This window comes from Candoia aspera, chromosome 4, assembly GCF_035149785.1.
Source record: "Candoia aspera isolate rCanAsp1 chromosome 4, rCanAsp1.hap2, whole genome shotgun sequence".
NCBI classification, from domain to species: Eukaryota; Metazoa; Chordata; class Lepidosauria; order Squamata; family Boidae; genus Candoia; species Candoia aspera.
In genome coordinates this window covers 19,470,146-19,486,731 of record NC_086156.1, presented here as the reverse complement: position 1 = coordinate 19,486,731, position 16,586 = coordinate 19,470,146, and the positions used below count along the sequence as shown (strand labels likewise).

The 16,586-nt window shown below is 37.4% G+C and overlaps 1 protein-coding gene across 1 annotated transcript in view; it reads right to left on the bottom strand.

Annotated features, from left to right (window-relative positions):
* The window catches only part of PIP4K2A (phosphatidylinositol-5-phosphate 4-kinase type 2 alpha), a 69,363-nt gene that overhangs the window by 21,510 nt on the left and 31,267 nt on the right, over nt 1–16,586 (bottom strand). The window contains exons 4-5 of the mRNA XM_063303528.1: nt 7,192–7,344; nt 2,301–2,447 (exon numbers count right to left, since the gene is read on the bottom strand). Of these exons, the coding sequence (XP_063159598.1) occupies nt 2,301–2,447; nt 7,192–7,344 (300 nt within the window). The remainder of the gene's footprint in view (nt 1–2,300; nt 2,448–7,191; nt 7,345–16,586) is intronic.

Below are 16,586 nucleotides of genomic sequence, written 5' to 3'. Positions count from 1 at the left end.
CTCTTATCCCAGCTACCGAGACCACATAGAGATTCTGCAGCATTGGGTACTCATAATCATAGTGAGTATATGCAGTTCCCAAAAGATATCCAGTGAGGTTCACTGTCAAAAAAGGAATGGAAACACTTTGTGCTAATTTGATTTGCCAGGTACTCGGCCAAAACCTCCAACAAGATGGCAAATTGTGAGACCCCATTTGGAGTTGTTATAAGCAGGTAGTGAGTGGCAAAAATTTCTGGAGGCACCTAGCTCTCATTTAATATTGTTCAAAAATGGCAGCATAATAAAGTTCAAAATATAAATTGCCATTTTCCTGTTGGGCACTTTTGGAGTACAGGTAGTCCTTGGTTAATGCCGGTAATTTGGACCAGAATTTCCATTGCTAAGTGATGCAGTCATAAAGCATGACATCAAGGCCTTTTGAAGCATCACCAGGGTGCACGCCATTCGGAGAATGCTGTGCATGGCCTCGGGAAAAAGACCTGGCACGGCGAGCAGCTGCCTCGTATACGGACAGGCCACGCATGCCTCGTCAGCAGCAGGAGGAAGAAGACAGTAAAGGTCAGCTGGGCATGGCAGGGGCTTTGTGCTGTGGCACTGGGGTTTTTATCTTTTCTTTTTCTTAATTTTGTTTTCTAGGTGCTCGGATGGCCAGAACTCTGAGGACTGGTCGTAACCACCATTTGTTCGTTGTAACTTTGAACAGTCGCTCAACAAATGGTTGTAGGTCGCAGACTCCCTATATAGCCTAGCTTTCCTCTAGGAACTTTATAGCGAATATCAACTTTTACTAGCAAATTCTAGGATACAGCTAATGATACGGCTTTGATTTCCAGTTGTATATTATTTATAGGTTCAGGAGCTAGAGCTAAATATTGCTTAGGACTATTACTCATTCATGGTTGATGGAGGGACAGAATTTCTACTGAAGTGGGAAAACCTTTTGTACCATCCTTTAAATGGCACATTTCATCCAACAGTCTGAAATAAACTTGATACTGCCTTTCTAGAACACCCAGGTAAATTGCTATGCATTGTATTTTTAAAAGAATGTAAGCCAATAAAGCATTGATAATTTATCTTCAAGAGACCGAGCTATCACATTCCACATTCTGCAGTTACATCAGTCTATCTCAGCAAACGTGAAAGTCTTTTAAAAAGTTATATGGGAAAACATAGTATCTTCTTCTGCTAATACAGCATGCATCAACTGCTTAAAATAAAGTACTCTGAAGGCTACTTGACAGGAGCCAATCAATCTTAAGTATAGGGGTTTTTTTTCTGACCCACTCCACTTCCTAACCCTACCCCTAAGGAAATGAGGCAGGATAGGATAAACTAATTTGAAGCAAGTCAGTCTTCAAATGACAACTGCACAGTTCCCTCTTCATCTACTCAGAGGCCCCATTAAGTTCAATGAGGCTTACTCCCAGGTAAGTGGATATAAGGCTGTCATCTACAATATATTTGATAGAGGTGACAAAAATAGAAATTGCTTAGTATGGCTTTTTAGTCATTTGCTAAAATAATGTTAAATATTTTAAATACAGGTTTCTGTTTTAATCTATTATAGTACTTCTATTCATTACCAAAAAAATCTGTGTGCAATATACAGCAGTCTACAACATGCATTAAGGATGAAACAGCCTCTTCAGCTATTTTTTTTAACCTCTCAAATGGCTTTGACTGAAAGCGTTAGCACATAGCTACTTTAGCTAGCATCTCTCTGCCCAGTCACTTACTTTACAACACACAATGCAGCTCAAATTATGTTATTTCCATAAAAGGTTTTGTTGCTAGATAAGCCACAAATGCTATTTTAATAAACACAGCTCAACAAAATCATTTGTTGAAATGTTTTAATGCACTGTAATTAAAAGGTAAAGGTAAAGGTTTCCCTTGACGTAAAGTCCAGTCGAGTCCGACTCTAGGGGGCGGTGCTCATCTCCGTTTCTAAGCCTTGGAGCCGGCGTTGTCATAGACACTTCCGGGTCATGTGGCCAGCATGACGACTCGGAACGCCGTTACCTTCCCGCCGAAGCGGTACCTATTGATCTACTCACATTTGCATGTTTTCGAACTGCTAGGTGGGCAGGAGCTGGGATTAACAACGGGAGCTCACCCCGCTGCGCGGTTTCGAACCGCCGACCTTCCGATCAACAGCTCAGCGGTACTAGCCGCCAAAGTATCTAATAGGGTTGGGCCTGCCTGCCTGCCTGCCTTCCGCTTTTGAAGGGGGTATTATTTGCAGAACTATTAACAGAACTACTGTAATGCCCATAGGAAAAAAAATTGCTTACCTTTAAATCATATTTTCTATAAACAGATAAACGATGGCTGAATACATTTCTTGTAACAATCATATACACTTCAACTCCATCAACAGTAAGCCGGTACATGCCCAAAAATTGTGGAAGTAGTGTGTTGCCATGACATTCCACTATATACTATAGTGACATTTAAAAAGAGGAAGAAATATTAAAATGTTAGTACATATTTTAGAACTTCTCTTGTATAGATACATAAAGTGATATGAAATCAGATATAGTAAATCACTGAAAAAATTACATTGTCAAGAAATACTTAGAAAAGGGTTTTACAAATATCCACACCCTTTAATTACTGGTGGCCTTTGCAGCATGAAAATTGTACAGAATTAAAAAGTTCAATAAGGATGTGACATGTGAACACATGAAATCTTCAATTTTATTTGAAGTTTCTTCAAGGTGTTTGATTTTCATAAACATTTAGAATCTATATAACCTACCAATTCCCTTCTCTACTAGTTCTCACCTCAAATCTGCACCTCATGATTTAACAGTTCGCTTGCAGCAGGTAGAAACTATGTACTTTCACTCCTAAGATTTCAGCATTCCCTCACAAAAAAGGGAGTCCTCCTTGGAGCCTGCCACCTGCAGATATATGGGAGCTATCAAAATAGATATAATTCCCTGTTCAACTAGTAAAGACAGCATTCATTGTATTAATTTGATATATGCATATCTCATTTTTCCAGGAGCTCAAGGCAGACTATATATACTTCCTCCTCCAATTTTTCCCCACAACCACATCCTCGTAAAGAAAGTTGAGCTGAAAGAGACTGACTTGCCTCAAGTCTCCTCAGTTCTAGTCCAACACCTTAAACCAATGTTTCTCAACCTTAGCGACTTTAAGATGTGTGGACTTCAACTCCCAGAATTCCCCAGCCAGCATGGCTGGCTGGGGAATTCTGGGAGTTGAAGTCCACACATCTTAAAGTCGCTAAGGTTGAGAAACACTGCCTTAACCACTACATGACATAGGCTCTCAATGTACACAATGGATCAAAAACAGTATTTGGTTTTCACCCTAAAAAAGTGACATTCTAAAGATTTAATCTAAGCATGTTTAAGACTTCTGCTTTTTCATATAATGGAAGGAAGGAGTATCAAAACGGAAGAGGTACTAGCTGCAAAGCATCCTACACTGTGTTCATCAACAGTATAGGAACTTTTCAACTCCTCAGCACCTCACAGCATTGCTGGGGAAAGGGAAAGTCCTGTTGCTACAATGGTTGCCCTGTTGAATATCCATATAATAGATGTCTCAGATTTTCATACACAGTTATTTAAAATAAAAATAAGAGTTACTGTTACAGTTATACTGCAACTTACTGCTACGGAAATGTACAAATACAAAGAGCTGATATTTGGTTTTCTGATATGCAAAATTAGTTTCCAAAAAACATGTAAGGCTGTTTTTTTTATTTTCAGAAGAAGATGTTCGTAAAAAGAAATCACTGAAGCGCAGAAGAAAAATACCCAGTTTTGAAATCTTCAGAAGTTCTGCATCTATTACAACATGTAGATGCTTTGACATCATATGAACGGATTTTTTTTAACAACTGTCATAGATAAATGTAATGGTATCTGAAGGCACTCACAAGTTTGAATCATAAACTTCTAATTCAGGATTATCACAAAAAAACAAATTATGAACATAGACCTGAGGAGGAACAAGCCCCATGATGCATAGAAAAGACTAGTAGGTAAGGCCACATAAATACCAACTCTTCCTTCTTATAATTAATCTAGTAGCAGGGAAGTTTAAGTAGAGAAAAATCCCTTCCATTATATCCAAAGGAAGCTTCTATTTTGTATTCTTATTCAGCAGTAAGAATCTAAGACAACTAAACTTAATAGTGAAATGAATATAACAACTTTTAAATCAGATACTTTGAGAAGGCAGGGATATTCGTTTAGAATATATTTTGAAATTTTAACATCTGGCCTTTTTTTCTAGCCAAGCCTATAGCTTGAACTTACTGAAGTATTAAGTTCTCAACTATGAAACTACAGTATACTCTTTCCTCAACACTTGGAACAAGGAACATAAAAAGAGCTTTAGTAAAGTATGAACTGAGAATCAACTGAAATCAGGGCTAATTAAACTAAAGCTAAGCTCAAGCACAACTTAGAATACTGCTTATTTTAGTCCACTTCATCTTATCAGATCTGTATATATACATACCAATTATATTATAAAATACTTCAGAGGGCCATTTCTTATTTGTAACGTGGGTGGTTTTGTTTTTTTGTTTTTTTGTGGGGAAAACCATACTAGCTTATTAGGGAAGCTTGACTTGCTTCTTTATTCTGTACTGATACATATCTCTCAGTTGTGTCAACTTCTGGTTAATGTTGATTCCTTTAGAGCTGATTACAATTATTTTATTTAGAAAACATTTAATCCATTCCACTATTTAGAAGGCAGCGTGCATTACTATCAGGAGATATGTCAAAACCTGTTTTACACTAGTAGAGGATTTTGTGGTCTAAAGAAAAGTAAACTTGATGTTGCTGCTGAAATTGATTGCCATGATTCAAGTCCAAATAGACTACTTTAGCCAAAGTATCCATGCTGTGTGCACAGCAAGCTGAGTGAAAAAAATAAGGTATTCTAATATGATTAGCTGAGTAAATATTATTAGGTGGGGTAAAAATCACTAGTATAGTACTATTGTTGCTGGACAAGAGGACTGTTTTCCTGAAAAGTTGTCAATATCCCAAGATCATTCCACAGCAATGAAATCCATCACTATCCTCTGACATTGTACAAAAAGCCTTTCAAAACTTCCCTGCAATGAGAAAGCCAAGCCTTATCTGCATTATCTTATAATTTAGAACTTCACTGTTTTTACATTATCTCCCTTGGACAGAAATGACTTATCAACTCTCCAGCCACTGTCACTGCTGATCAAATCTTTACTTTGTATCAATAATTGTCTCCACTGATTTTGTTCATTGTGTGAACAAATGTCACACAATCAAAGTCAAGGACTTTGATCACTTCAATAAATTTGATCACTTCCAATTTAATTGTGGCAGAGCATCCAACATACAGTTTGGCAAAGGAAATGAATTTTCATTTGGATTCAAGATTGCAAGTATATTTTAGAATTGTGCTAGTTCGTGGAGAACAAATAAAAACAAATTATATAAAACTGAAATGTATGTCTGAATTTTTATTCCCTCAGTATAAAATCTTGACCTACAATGCTTCATGTGAGAATAACACTTAAAAAATAGAGCTGGTTCAGATTCTGTCAGCTTCTAGAGGATAACTCCACAGCTAGCAAGGGCACATAGCAGTTCTTTCATATTCATATTTATCACTGGTAGTTTCATTACATCATTCTCCAATTAGCTTTGAGAAAAAAAATTTGCAAGAAGGTAAACAGTCAACTATAACGATTCAAAATGTTTAAAGGTGCTATAATTCACAGGTGTAGAAACCCGTATCATTTTGGCTCCATCACAGGATCAATTAAAATAAACACACAATTTGATTACCTAGACCGGGGTGGGCAGCCCTTTTGTCACCTGAGATGCAGAGATGGCAACGGACTAATGATGTGCAAAACTGATCTAGGAACATCCAAGCTTGACAAGGGTGCAGAGAGGAAATATTTGCTTTCCAAATGTTTGAGTTCTGCTCATCCTTAATTAGAAATACATGTCCTTCACAAGCATGGCTAGCATGGCTCTTCTACCCCACTTCTCTTTTTAGATATGCATATGTACCTCTTAGCCCCCACACTCCGCCTGCAAATTACTTCTATCACAGCTTCACAACATCACACCCTTCCCTTATTTCCTAAATTATTCCGCTTTAGGTTTGCTATGGTTGTGCCTATGTCATGCCCTTTTATACAGGATTTTACATGACTTCTTGCCCCTCCTGAGGGGTGGGATGGAATTTCTCTATTTTTGCACAGTGTACATCCTATGTGGTATTTTTCAGTTACACTGACCACCAAGAGGAACTGCGTGACGAGTTTGATTCTTTATTGGGATTCTTCAGGTGCAGGTAGCCAGACGTGTGATATAATGTAACATCTGTATTTATTCTGAAAGCTTAAAGGAAGGTGGACAGCATATACAATTCTGAGAGCTTTTAGATGTCCCTTCCTGCAACCGCTGACCTGGATAGCTCCTAGAGCTAATGCACTGGATATAGTCAGTTAAAATGCAAAGGTCTGTGAATTCAATTCTCAGTACAGGGTTTAAACCCCATAGAACAACAGCTGACGACTTGCATTTGAAGAGTCCCAGTAAAGGGTGAAATACAGCACTGCCTGATGGTGAACATATCATCTCATGAGCCTAATCCCATTTGCAAGGCTTGAATGTCATCCCATCCTCACCCAGCCTGCACAAAGTCAATATGGGAGGATTCTGCCCTTGGGGCTGATCCTGTTTCCTGACTTCAGATAATCTCAGATGCTTTTTCTTCTTTCTAAACCTTTCATTGTTGTTTTAATAATAGAAAAATGGATAGATTTCAATTTTAATGGGGTAATTTTGGCAGCCAATCTGGATTCAAACAAATTCTTGTCAAGTAACACTCAGGATATCTTTTTAACTACTGTACAACAAGAAGCCAACATAAGCAAATGCATAACAATTATTCAGCACAGTTGCATTTTAATACAAAATAAGATTAAAATGTAGCAAAACGTCTAGAGATTTCTTAATGGATTTTTTTAACCACAGATGTTATATATGGTATATTAAATGGCAAATTCGCCAAAAATACATTGGCAATAAATCTGAGTTGTAATGCTCATTTCCTAAGACATTATACAAACATTTAATCAATGAAGTATTGTTTCTTATAACAATCTAATTCCCAAAGCAAATAATGAATTACCTGGTGATATTTCTTCAGTATATTGTGCATTTCTGCTACATCTTCACTTGTTATAGTTTTTATGACGTATCTTTTGTCATAAGAGCTGTGGAATCGGGCACCACTCCGAGCTGGAGAATCATTAGCAAGTGGACAACTTCTTGTCAGAGAATTCTGTCATATTAATTAAAGACAGTGTCAGAACTAGAAATTAGCATAAATAACCTATAACATGTCTAACTGGACTGTACTATACTCAAAACATGACTGTTACTTGGATTATATCAGGAACCTTGCAAAGAGATCAGTGTCAAGAATCAATTAACAGTATTGTGACATTCGTAAACAGAGCCAGGACACTTTTAAAGAAAATTAGAAGTAATTAACAGTACAAAAGACCAGGAGGAAGACATTTCACTAGCCTTAACTTAGGGGTGTAGTGGCTGCTGAGAAGGAGCATTTTCAGTAGGAACGGGCTCAGGGAGGGAAGGAAGGTTTCCAGAAATATTTCCCAAAGCACATTTACAGCCCTGTCTTACATTTTGATGCTTCTGAAGGTATCACTTTGATCCTATGAAGAAGGAATATCATGGAGCCAATCTATTTTGACTACTTAATGAAAGATTACCCACTCAGACAAGTGGATCAAAGGAGAATATATTGGTGAGTGCATATAATGTACTCAAAATACACTCCCTATAAATAGTATAAATCTAGTTTAAATTGACTGAGTTTTGTCCTGATCTCCATGCTTAAGAGTTAGGGGAAGATAAGCAGTTTGTGTTTGTTAGTGGAACTAAAATCAACCTTTTTCTGAATCCTCTTTCAAATCCACACCATATGTACAATTTACTACAAGGAATTAATACCTATGAGGAAAAAAGGAGGAACACATCTGAAACACAAGGGCCTGCCATCCAGTCCATAAATTGCTGACAATAATTAGAAGCCTACCCCACATCATATATAATACAAGCTGAAATGTAACATTTTTCTGTAAAACCAGAAAAGCAATTGTTAGATGAGCAAATGCGTAGGCTTTCTGTAAAACAACCATTTTCATATAAATTAATTTTTTAAAAATCTGTTCAATTGTGTCTGATTCTCAGAGACTGCCTGGACAAGTCCCTATAGTTTTCTTGGCAAGGTTTTTCAGAAGTGGTTTGCCATTGCCTCCTTCCTAGGGCTGAAAAATAATGACTGGCCCAAGGTCACCCAGCTGGCTTTAGGCCTGAGGTGTGACTAGAACTCACAGTCTCCCAGTTTCTAACCTGGTGCCTTAACCACTACACCAAACTTCTAAGCTTTTAAATTACTTAATCAAAATGCCCCTGAAACGATGCTTATCTCAGTGTCTCATTTTAGCGAATTCTGAAAATTAGAATTAAAGTAGCAGCAAACTGCACACACGTACACATACACATATGTGATGGGATGTGAGGGTGGCCTTGGAAGACAGGGGAAGAGATGCCACCTAGGGAATGATCAGATAAAAGAGAAAGAAGTCCGCAACAGAGTAACTGCCAAAGAAAGAAACTTAGAAAGGGCTCACCCTAATTACTCTGGCAGTAAATAGGGAGGGCGGGAGAATTGTACTTTCAGATTGCAAGATTCTGTTTACGTAGCCTTATAATAGCACCTTGTGTGGCTCAGAGTGGTAGGTGACTGGGGAAGGCAATGGCAAAGCACCCCGCTATAGTCTGCCAAGAAAACACTGCAAAAGCAGCGTCCCCCCAAAGGGTCAGACATGACTTGGTGCTTGCACAGGGGACCTTTCACCATCACCAGCCTTACAATAAAGTAGAATTAGCTTATCAAACTGTGTTTCCTGTCTGGTTTACCTGGGAGGGCTGACATCAGTCTTGCAAGTCTCAAGAACAACTCTCCCACCCTATTTGTTACCAGAGTAATTAGGGTGGGCCCTTTCTAAGTTTCTTTCTTTGTCTGTTACTCAGTTGTGGACTTCTTTCTTTTTTATCTGATTGTTTCCTAAGCAGCGTCTCTCTCCCCACACCCTGTCTTCCAAGGCCACCCTCACATTCCATTACTCTATATATACTGTGCTTGTGTGTGTGTGCGTGTGTGTGTATGTCTATATGTCTATACCTATCTCCAATATAAAATGTCATTTTGAAGGAATAAGGATGTATAAAAAGCTCCCTTGCATCAGAACATGGAGCCAAGAATGTCAGTTCAGGCTTCTGAGCAGCATAAAAAATGCAGGTCATTTCATTAAAGCTGTTATCTTCATTAAATGTACCATAGCTTGCATTTGGGTAAATATTCAGAATGGCACAGCTAAGTGAAGCTAAAGAAATATATCAATCAAAGAAAATGAATCAAACAATTTCTTTAGAAACACATGTACGGTATATTCTCCACATTAACAAAATCTTAGATAGAAGAACAGTTCAGGAGGAACTCAGTAGCAGCAATTTAAAAAAAAGTTTGACTAAAAATCTAGGTAACCTTTTTAAGCTGGAGGGCATATTTGAGATTTTGAGAACTTGTCACAAAAATTCTCACAAAATGCCAAGGAGTTTGTTCTCCACCCTCTAAAACCTATAGAGTGCTCTCTACTATTCCAGAGTAACTGTCTTTTTTTCTAGCCAGGTGGGCACACTTCCAAGGACAGTTCTGGACTCTGGCCACTCACTATTTTTATTTTCTAAAAATGCCTGTGGGATTTATATGAGGCCCAGAGACAGTCTTGTAAATAAAAATGATGCAACTTGCTTTGCAGCAGGTCAACTCCCTCCAATTTTTTTTTTTTAAATAAAAGAACCTAAAAGCAAATAACATCAGGTAGGAAGGTAAGTCTGTGGTTGCCACGGTGGTATTTGTATTGGATCTGATGGGAACTGTGTTGCTTGGTAAGTACTACTACAGATCCCAGACCCTAAATATCTTGGCTTCTGCGGCATCTATTCCCATATGAAACTCTTTGAACATTAAGATCATTTGCCAGATTCCAATTCACTTTCAACACAAGAGGCAAAATAGCTTGACCGGGGAGAGGGTTTTTTAAAAATCCCATGAGACTCCTTCTTGGAGTTCTAAAGGCATCAAGCAATATCCTATATGCCCTCTTGGCTTTAAAATCTGATGTTTCTGTGATTTAATTTTTTTATTTGATGCAGCTTTTTAAAAAAAATAACTAAAATTCTTACATAAACTGATCTAGACTTTTTATAGTGACGTGGAATCATTCTAAATTTCATATATCTACAACATTTTACATATCTCCCAGAAGCTCAAGGCAGCTATTGCTGATCTATACAGTATGTGAAAGCCCTACGTGTTGTATCAATATGTCATGAGTAAGGATGGCTCCCATCCAGACTGTTAAGCGCATGCGTAGCACTGAGGAATTGGTCAGCCATTCAAAGAGACACAGATCGGGACGGCCTTGACCTTTGGGGTTTATATGTCTGGGTTTTTCCCACGCTTCTTCAGTTTGTTAGGATTACTGTTATGTATTAGCAATAAACATTAGAGACCAGTTCCCTGTCTCAGTGTGTTTCCTGGCTGTCAGGACACAATACCTTTATAAAGCTGGAAAAAATAGGGAAAGTAGTAGAACTGCGGAAGATCAGCAAATTTGTGATATCACTATTTTAAAGCAGAGGTGGGGCATTGATCCCAGCATCTGGCTCAGAGGACCACATTATGACAGAAAGGAGTTTTGAGAAGCCTCATCTCTCCCTGTGCCACCTTGAGGTAGTGTTTCTTCCATGTATAGAAGGAAGTAGCTGCTTTCTTGCTGCCACTGGCTATGGCGAAGCAGTTTTCTTTCACTCCCTTCTCATTTAGTGCGGAAAAGAGAACTGGAGTGAGGACTGGCTTTTGGAGAGAAAGAGGGACTTCTGTGGATGAGACTAGAAAAATTCAGCTAATCTCCAAGATTGCATTCTTAATAATATTTCCATTTTCTAGGTCCTTCAATAAAACAGGAAACAACTTTTTTTGTATAAAAGTCTGTAACTCTGCCATAAAAATTGCTGAAATACTAAACAATATCAGTAAAAGCATGTATCATTAAATTATGTTCATCAATTTCATAATCATTAGAAAAACACTAGTCATTAACAGGAATCCTAGAAATTAATTAATAAGGTTGGGATTTTGTTTTGTATTTTTATATGTGCTAATATCATAATAATCTCTCTGTCTCTCCATCTTTTTAACTTCATTTTTGCAAGATTTTTTATTCTCTTTTTTACTTGTAAGTCGCCTAGAGTCACTTATACAGCGAGATGGGAGGCGTATAAATTTAATAACTAAATATATAAGTAAATAAAATAACAACGTTAACCATTAACACTGACTAAAAGGATACTCTGTGGCACAGAAAAATCAATTTGGGTAGAACAATAACACTTAATAATTGAGGTGACCATCCTGCCAAATAACTGAAATATGGAGTATTTTATCTTGAGAATTCCAACCAGTTTTTAATCAAGGAGTTTATTATTTGTGCTAATATATTTGAATAGTTAACTTTTGTAGCCTGCCTTAAAAGCAGTAATGTTCTTTCCTCTCCAATTAATCTATTCAAAAATATATTTTCCGGATTGCTGATATCTTCTTACATTAGTATGCCATATCTTCTTACTCAGTATAGAATCACCACCCCCTGATGGTCTTTCAGATCAGCCTTCTCCCACCTGCATATTATTGGCTAGGCATGCTGGGAGTTGTAATCAGACTCATATGACAATCTCCACATTGGAGAAAGGCTATTTTAGACAACACATAAACACACACACATGATTTAAAGTCCATCTATCAATAAACATTTGCTACTTCAGCTGTCAAAAGGAATCACTCAGAATACACCCTTCACCTTGCAAGGGAACATTCCACTAAATGAGAAAAAAACATTCTGCATTAAGCAATTTCAAACTGAAAGATAAAATGTGTGCAAAGACCAAATTATCTTCTCTTTTTGTGTATGTATGTGTGTATATATATATGTATATAAATAAAAATAACTGTTTCTGTTGTTGAGTATATGTGTGTATATATATATATATATATAAATAAAAATAACTTTCTGTTGTTGAGTACTATTATATAAAAGCTTGACATCTAGAGTCAACAAATTCTTAGAGTAACTTCTAAGGATTATCAAACATATTCTATAGTTTGAGGCTTAGATATCTGAATGATATATTTGATTTAAATGGCCTACACAGAAAAAGGCTTATTATGGCAAAAATCTGAGGGCCACCCACTCAACTGTTTTCTTGTAAGTCTGAAAATCCAAAACAGACACACAGGTTTATCGCTAGTTAAACCGCAGCTTTTCCAGACAAATAAAACTATCTTTATTCTTCTCATAAAATCCCCAAATATTTGGTACATGAGTGGCACTGGTTACAAGACTGGAATACAACTCAAGATGGGTGGGATTTTAGGAGTATAAAGATACAAAAATGCAATTAAAAAGAAATGCATGAACAGGCTTGAGACATTCTGTCATAGTACCCAAAACTGATAAATTATTTTGGTACTTCAGGCAAAAATCCCCACAGGCAATACTCCCTTGGTATGAAAGTACAATTAAAAAATTAACTAACAATTTGCTATTCTTCTGAGACATCCCAAACCAGATGGGTAAGGAGCTGTCTCATGTAGCTGAAGGCATAAGGAATTTTCACTAGAACAACAGGACAAATCAAAATTTGGCAACAGACTTCCTAACCGTTGAGGTATGTAAAACAGGATGAAGCTTATTACAACTAACATTTCTATAAGTTCTGTCAGAAAATCTGCAAGAGTCTTCTACAGTTGCTTACAAATATATTAGCTAGGAAATAGGATAACAAGAAGGAAAGTATTTTGCTCCATTTCAGGAAGTTTTATCAGGAACCAAAGTAGAAATCTACTACTATAATAAAATCTGGGCTCCTAACTCTTGAATGAAAAACGTTGTTTGCAGAATCTCTCATGTCAGGAAGCCATCACACAACTGCACATTGGTTTGGCTCTATCATGAACCTAAATAAGAGAAAGTGAAAAGGAACTGTTTCCCAGTCTTAGTGATAAAAGCTTATTCTGATAATGAATCATTACGAAGAAAGTTTAAGCTATTGATATATCTTTGATAAGCAATGTGGACTTGGAAATGAACCTGGACAAGATCCTGCTTGTCTTTTAATGAGTTTGACTCCAGGCTACTTGATTGCTTTTGTAGGTTTCTATTATATTCCTTTCTTTTCTATGAGATGGTATAGTTCTTTGTTTCTGCACTGGAATTAGACTTCTTGGAATATTATATACAAACATAACAGACTTCCTTCAATATCAATATAATAGCAAAAGAAGTTGAAATTTGGACCAAATCAATTTGGTGAGATGGTTAAAATGGTGGATTTAGGACTGAGGAGACCCAGGATCAAGTCTAGCTTCAGCCATGGACTCCTTGGGTGATCCTGGGGCAAGCATTCTCTCAAATGAACCTAAACCCACAAGATTGTTGTGGAAAAAAATGGGAGACAGGAGTGTTGTGCATATCCTCTTGAACTCATAGCGGAAAGCTGGAAAAGAAATCTAACACATGAAGAAATTTTTTTTAAAAAGGTAGAATGATGTCAGTTCAATTAACAGTCCTGGTTGCTTTCATTTGTCCCACTAAGGCAAAATTGTTCTGAACCAGGAATCCCAGCTTGTTTCCCTCCAAATAATCTGGATTTGGAAGCCATGAACAAACTAGGGCCCCTGACCTCAGTTTGTTGGATAAGGAACATGTCAGACTGAAAACAGCCACTGTTTCATACTTCAGTGAAATGGTATCCTTTCCTTCACTTTAATATTCCATGTATCAAAATTTTATATGAGAAAGAACTGCTAAAGAACCTGCAGTCCCAGGCATCATTTCTAAGAAGCCAAGGCTGCATCATACTGGGGCTGCTTTAACCTAAATTTACATAGTTTACATAAAGATATGATATGGCCAGATATGAACAAGTTTAGTCTAATGCAGTTATCCTGTATGTTAATGGGATTTACCAGTGAATTATTGGGTAGGGGGGTTAATGAAATCCGTAAGCCTTTTCCAGTTTAGGTAATTGGTCCACTATAAAACAACACAGAAGCTTAACAGACAAGAAGGAAGAGCCTATTCTAGTACTGATGTAACCTAGGAGGCAACCTGGGGAAAAGTACTGTACAGTTAGCTACTTTATAGGTATGGAATATAGTTCTGCCAGAATTTTAAACACACAACTACCTGCCCCTGATAATTTAACTATCCAATAGTTGTCTTCTAAGCAAAGTTTGGTTGCAAATGTCATGGTATCTTTACACAGGTCAATAAAAAGATTGCTGTTAGTGCACATGGACAATTATCAAGAGTATCTGTAGAAGGTCATGAAATATAAACTGACCTTAAAACTTCAATCTAACCAAGCAGATGTCCCACATCAGATGGATACAGGCACTTCTTGTTAGATTTACTGTATTACATAGTGTGGTAAAGCTGATAAAAGTCCAATTAAAAGCTGATTAAATAGTTAATTTAGAGCAGGGTTTCTCAACCAGGGTTATGTGCAGCCCTAGGGTTCCATTAGAGGTCACTAGGGCTTCCCTGGGAGGTCACGATTTATTTAAAAAAGTATTTCAAATTCAGGCAACTTCACATTAAAGAGGTAAGTTTCATTCTTTATTTTTAGTTTAAGAACACTGTAAATGTATCGCCTACACATGAAACCAATAGAATACTTTTGAAACTTCCAACCTATATTTGAGCCTGAACGTGCAGGGGGTCCCTGAGGCCTGAAAAATATTTTAAGGGTTCCTCCAGGGTCAAAAGGTTGAGAAAGGCTGATTTAGAGTGTGTCTGTTGCTGCCAGGGTGGGGTAGGGAGGTTTATTGGTTTTTTCTTGTTTTACTGGTTTTTAACTCTGTAAGCCCCCAGAGTCACTTTGTGTGAGTTGGGTGGCCATATAAATTTGTTTAATAAATAAATAAATAAATTTTCCCAGGTTTTTTTAAAATAAACTATAATTCATTTATACAATGCAATACAAATACCTACTCCTATAATTATAAGGGCCACACAGCACTTTCGATTTGAAGGTCAACAAGTGTTTTTGAGCCCAAAGAGGCCTGAATGTAGCACCTCTCTACAGCTCCTTAAACTAAGCGTCCATATTCCCAGGATTGCATGGCAAACAGTCATGGAATCCCAGGACAAAGTGGGGCTGCTTTAAGAAGCTGCAGCAAGATATTACATTTGGAGCCCCACATACTCCAATGTACATTTCTGTCTATGAATCTGAAATGCAGCCCTAATGATACATTGGGCTGAATACCTAAATACAGAATTTAAACACAGTTATCTTCAGAAAACAGAGACTAATAAGAGTTTATACACTGCTTCAAGCCACAGTGTGGTTTGTCTGCCCTTGGCCTTGACATAGAAAGCTGGACTGAATGGGCCCTCTGTGTGATCCAACAGGACTCTTATGCTCTTTTTAATTTTGATGCATTTGATAGAAACAATTTATTCATGTTACTTATAAACTGCTACACTCCACACAGACTCCTAGTGGTGTACAATAAAAAAAACCCTAAATAATTATAAGAGTAATACAGGAATAATACAGAAAATAATCCTTAAATCTGTCACATCTTTTCATGAATCACTACAATCAAAATTAATAATTAATAGATGTATTGATGACAATTCTTAACTAAATGCCCTTCTTATCAGCTCAGCTTCTAAGGCTTTTCTAAAGGTCAGCAGTGGTGAAATCATCCAGATTTCTGGAAGGGTATGCTAAAGGATAGGCACCATGGTGATTGCTCTTCCTCTCTCCCAGATCTCATATGGTGGAGGAACCCCAGGCATCCCAACCTGAGATGCACACATTAGATAGATAGCAGACAGTCCTTAAGATAACCAAGTACCAAGGAATATGGAGCTTTAAATGTCAAAAATAGCATTTTGAACTGTACCTGGAAGTCTATTAGCAACCAACACAGAGCCTGAAACACTGGGGTCATATAAGCATAACAGCAGCTTTAGTTTACTATTAAGAGGGCTGCAGCATTTTTGACCAAATGCAATTCCAAGTACTTTTCAAAAGCAGCCCTGTTAGAGTGCATTACAATAATCTAACTAGGAAGTAATAAAGATGTGGATCACATCTAGGACCTCTTTCTCAAGGAAGGTGAGCAATTAACATACCAGCCAAAGTAGGGAAATAGCTGCTCTAGTTCCTTTCTTCACCTATCTAATTAGCAGCAGTGAGTCTAGGAGGATCCCCAAGTTGTTGATTTGCTCCTTCAGGAGGAGTGAGACCCAGTTACCACAGAAGTGGAAAGGGAGCCAAATGGTTTCCAGGCAAACAGTAATTCAGTCTTGCTGGGATCTGTCTTCAATCTGTGCCCTACCTATTCAAATTCTT